This window comes from Nicotiana sylvestris, chromosome 3, assembly GCF_000393655.2.
Source record: "Nicotiana sylvestris chromosome 3, ASM39365v2, whole genome shotgun sequence".
Taxonomy (NCBI): Eukaryota; Viridiplantae; Streptophyta; class Magnoliopsida; order Solanales; family Solanaceae; genus Nicotiana; species Nicotiana sylvestris.
Genome location: NC_091059.1, coordinates 126,460,455 through 126,464,914, shown reverse-complemented (window position 1 = coordinate 126,464,914; position 4,460 = coordinate 126,460,455). Strand labels below are relative to the sequence as shown.

The window sequence follows — 4,460 nt, the reverse complement described above, 5'->3', positions numbered from 1 at the left end:
TTTTGGAAGAAATTTAAGCAAGGTTTGGGTACTCAGGTGAATCTCAGCACGGCTTTCCAACCGCATACTGATGGACAAGCAGAGTGGACTATTCAGATGCTTAAAGATATGTTACGGGCTTGTGTCTTGGATTTCAAAGGTAATTGGGATGATCACTTGCCACTTATAGAATTTTCTTACAATAACAGTTTTCATATTAGCATTCAGATGGCCCCATTTGAGGTATTGTATGGGAGGAGATGTAGGTCTCCGATTGGATGGTTCGAAGTGGTTGAAGCAGAATTGTTAGGGCCCGATCTCGTGCACCAAGGTATGGAAAAAGTTAAAATCATTCAGGAAAGACTGAAAGCTGCTCAGAGTCGCCAGAAATCTTATGCGGACATTCGTCGAAGAAAATTGGAATTCCAAGTAGATGATTGGGTGTTCTTGAGGGTATCTCCTATGAAGTGAGTCATGCGATTTGGGAAGAAAGGGAAGTTGAGTCCTAGATATGTCGGGCCATATCGGGTCACTCAAAGGATAGGACAGGTGGCCTATAGACTGGAATTGCCCCTTGAAATGTCATTAGTGCACCCGGTGTTCCCTGTGTCAATGTTAAAGAAAGTGGTTGGAGACCCATCCACCATCGTGCCAATCGAGGCTATCGAGGTCAATGAAGAGTTATCATATGAAGAAATTCTGGTCGTTATTCTTGATAAGCTAGTCCGCAAATTGAGAAACAAGGAAGTTGCTTCAGTTAAAGTGCTATGGCAAAGTCAACAAGTCGAGGAAGACATGTGGGAAAAGGAAAGTGAAATGAAAGAAAAAAATCCCCATGTGTTTGAACAAGTCTAGTAATGATCGTGAGAACTCTTGTCTCTAAGTAAACTGATGTTGTGTTCAATCTGGTGCAAAGACACCCCATATTTTTTCCTAAATACTTTACTATTGTAACTCCTCAAGTTGTGCAAGAATTGTATGTGTTGTGATTAATTGAGTCATGCGCAAGCCCCTTTTTGGTAAATGAAAGTTTTGTAAGAACTCATGTGATAAGTGAATGATTAAATGCAATGTAGATTGGTAATGATTAATTGGAATACGTATAGTGTATTGGAGTGGTTGAACTGTATGGAACTCATTGAAATGGCCAGATTATGTGCAAGTGTTGAGGTAATGAATTGTATACCAGTTATAGGGATAATATGGATAGCGTAATGGTGCTTGGAAATAATGTTTTGGGGGCTCTCTGACAGGTAGAGAAGTTTAATAACAAAGGGAACTCTGGAATTTTTTTTTATTTTTTTTAAAAAAATTGGGAGTTTGCATATCATGTTTTCAAAACCAACCGATTTCCAAAAACCTCATTCGAGGAAGAATGATTTTAAGTGGGGGAGGATGTAAGGCCGCGTGAAAACTTGTACTCAAAACCGGGTAGCTCGTGGTGCCAAGTCCCGAATATATGTTAGGAATGTGTAAAATTAAGCGAGTCGCAGTTCAGACCCTTTTGGTACTGATCTATGTTATTAAAAGTCAAGAAATACTATTTTCCAGGAAATGCTATTCTGCGGTCTAGAATGCGGTCGCATAACAGATATGCGGACCGCATAATAGCCGCAAAGTGCGTAAGTGTGTTGGTCGAATTGGAGGTTAAATATGTGGTCCAATATGCGATCGCATAACGGATATGCAGACCGCATAGTCGTTGCATATTTCCCTTGGGATTTTGTGAAGGGCAGTTCTGCGGTGCACTATGCGACCGCATAATGGGTATGCGGACCGCATTTCTGCCACATACCCAGGCAGTGTGTTCAGATTTTGGGAGCACTTTTGCGGTCCATTCTACGGACCGCATTTCTACTCTACGATCGCAAAGTGCGATCGCATACCTAACTCGGGCTCCTATTTTTCTAAATTTTAAATCCGACACTTCTTCAATAAAACACCCCAACCCCTTATTTTAACATATTTTCTGAACAAAACTAGAGAGAGGGAAGAGAGAATTCTTGAGAGATAAAGTCTTACCTTCATCAATTTGATTCTTCAAAGTCACTCGAGCCGGGGAATTTCAAGTATATGTATTCATCTCCGTTCTTGCAGGTAAAATCCCCAACCCTTTTTCATTGTTTTCATATTTAAACAAAAAGGGGGATTCTCATGCGTTAATTCTTGAAAATGGAAGTTGAGATACACATGCATGTCCTTTAAAACCTAGAATCTAGTAAGAGGAATTAGGTAGAACTAAAGATTTGCAAAAGAGGGGTTGATAACCTATTTAAGTTCGGGCTGAGTTTGTGAACTTTAATTCTAAGTTATATGTGTTAACTTGGAACTAGATTGACGGTACTAGGTTGTTGGTGAATTGGAAATAGAAGAAAAAAAAAGGGGAATTCGACTCCAGATATGTATTGCTAACTTTAACCTTTGTAAAGTCACCTTGTTTGGTGTACGAGTAATTGGTCTGTGTTACTTATGTGGACTATATGCGAATTCTTGTGATTAATATGCCTGGAATGTTGTTGGTTAAGTCTCTCGATATAAGGGTGTAAGTAAATGGAAACAAACCAAGTGTGTGTGTTAATGTGTTTATGTGGTAAGAGCTGTGTAACAAATGATGGAAAGAAATCGTAATTGATGCAATTGAAACAACTGTTGTAATATCATACGTGACTTGTCGCGGGCAATTATCGTTGTGACTTAAGTTGCATACAGGCTGTTGCATATGATGGAAATGGTATTGACGTTTATGAAAATTCTTTGTGAATTATTGTTGTTGTCGTGTGAAATGTGATTGTCCAGTGGGATCGGGTTACGCGCCGCAACACGAAGTTATAAGGTGTGGGTTGTGGTGATATGGGTGACCGAGGTAATAAGGGTGGAAAAGTGAATGAAATCACTATTGAAATAAAAATATGTGAAAGTTGTGAAATCATTGATGTGATGAAATAATGTTGAAAGGGGAAAAGGAGAGATTGTGGAGTTGTTTGGCTTTGGTTGTTCCTTTCATGTGCATTTGATTGTTGATTCTATTACTGTTTGTTATATGTGTATTTCTTGATTTTATTTGGGGTAAAGTTTGTTCATACATACCAGTACAATTCAAATGTACTGACGTCCCTTTTGCCGGGGGTGCTACATTCGTGTTATGATTGTAGGTGGTTCCATAACAGGTACTCTAGCCCACCGACAGTAGCACTCCTTCACCTCCTGTCAGTTGAATTGGTGAGCCCCTTTCCTCTCGGGGCCCTGCGTGGCTCATGCCGCTTATCTTCCCGGAAATTTTATTTTGGTATTTGCCTAAGGTATAGCCGGAGCCTTGTTACCGACAAGTATTGTAACACTCTTCTGTATCTCTAAAGGCTCCGTAGACAGGAAATGTGGGTTATGTACTTATGTATTTTGGGCAGTATAACTTGTAAACCATGCTAAGTAACTATGTATGTTATGTAAATCTCGTAAGAATGTGTTTAAATTTATAAATGGCTATTTCACTTGGTTAATGGGTAATGGAAACGTAGGGTATCACATGGAATAAGAAAGGCACCCAGGTCCGCTTGGCTGGGGGCTACCCGGTCGATCGCTGGTCGCGCACCTCGGTTTTTGGGGCATGACAGACAGTCTTTAGGAAAGGATAATGGCAGAAACTCACACTTCCAGGTATTCCGTGCACCCAGGTCCTACAAAAATGTATTATGATCTCAAGGAAATTTATTAATGGAACAACATGAAGAAGGATGTGGCAGACTTTGTGGCTAAATGTCCGAATTGTCAGCAAGTGAAGGCCGAATATCAAAGGCCTGGTGGATTGGCTCAAAGAATAGAAATTCCAATGTGGAAATGAGAGATGATTAACATGGATTTTGTGGTAGGGTTGTCGCGCACTCCGTGCAAAATTAACTCAATTTGGGTGATCATGGATTGACTCACAAAATCTGCACACTTCTTGCCAGTTAAAAATCTACTGATACGGCAGAACAATATGCTTAGTTATATATCTAAGAAATAGTCAGGTTGCATGGCACTCCAGTCTCAATCATTTCAGATCAAGGGGCTCAGTTCACTGCCAACTTCTGGAAGAAATTTCAGCAAGGTTTGGGTACGTAGGTAAATCTTAGCATAACCTTCCATTCTCAGACTGATGGGCAAGCGGAGCAGACTATTTATGTCACGACCCAATCTGGAGGGCCATGACTAGCACCCGAACACACTTGCCGAGTACCAACGTACATTTCATCTAACCTTCATTATTATCTTTTAGGGCTGACGAGATCAATTTAAATGGTAGACCTGGATCATGGACAACCAGCAATAAAATATGACGGCATGAACATACATAGCAGGGGATGACCAGACAATCAAGAAACTACATATAAGCTATGAGCTACCAAGCTACTATGAAAGACTATACAACAAAAACTAGCCGACAAGGCATACCAAACTATACATGTGTCGACACCTGTCTATGAGCCTATAAAGGAACATAA

The 4,460-nt window shown here is 40.2% G+C and overlaps 1 protein-coding gene across 1 annotated transcript; it reads left to right on the top strand.

The window, feature by feature from the left end:
* The first annotated feature begins 453 nt into the window (after nucleotides 1–453).
* Nucleotides 454–834, top strand: LOC138887995 (uncharacterized). The gene has a single exon (XM_070169789.1). It carries the CDS (start codon nucleotides 454–456, stop codon nucleotides 832–834), a length of 381 nt encoding a protein of 126 aa, XP_070025890.1.
* The last annotated feature ends 3,626 nt before the right edge of the window (nucleotides 835–4,460 follow it).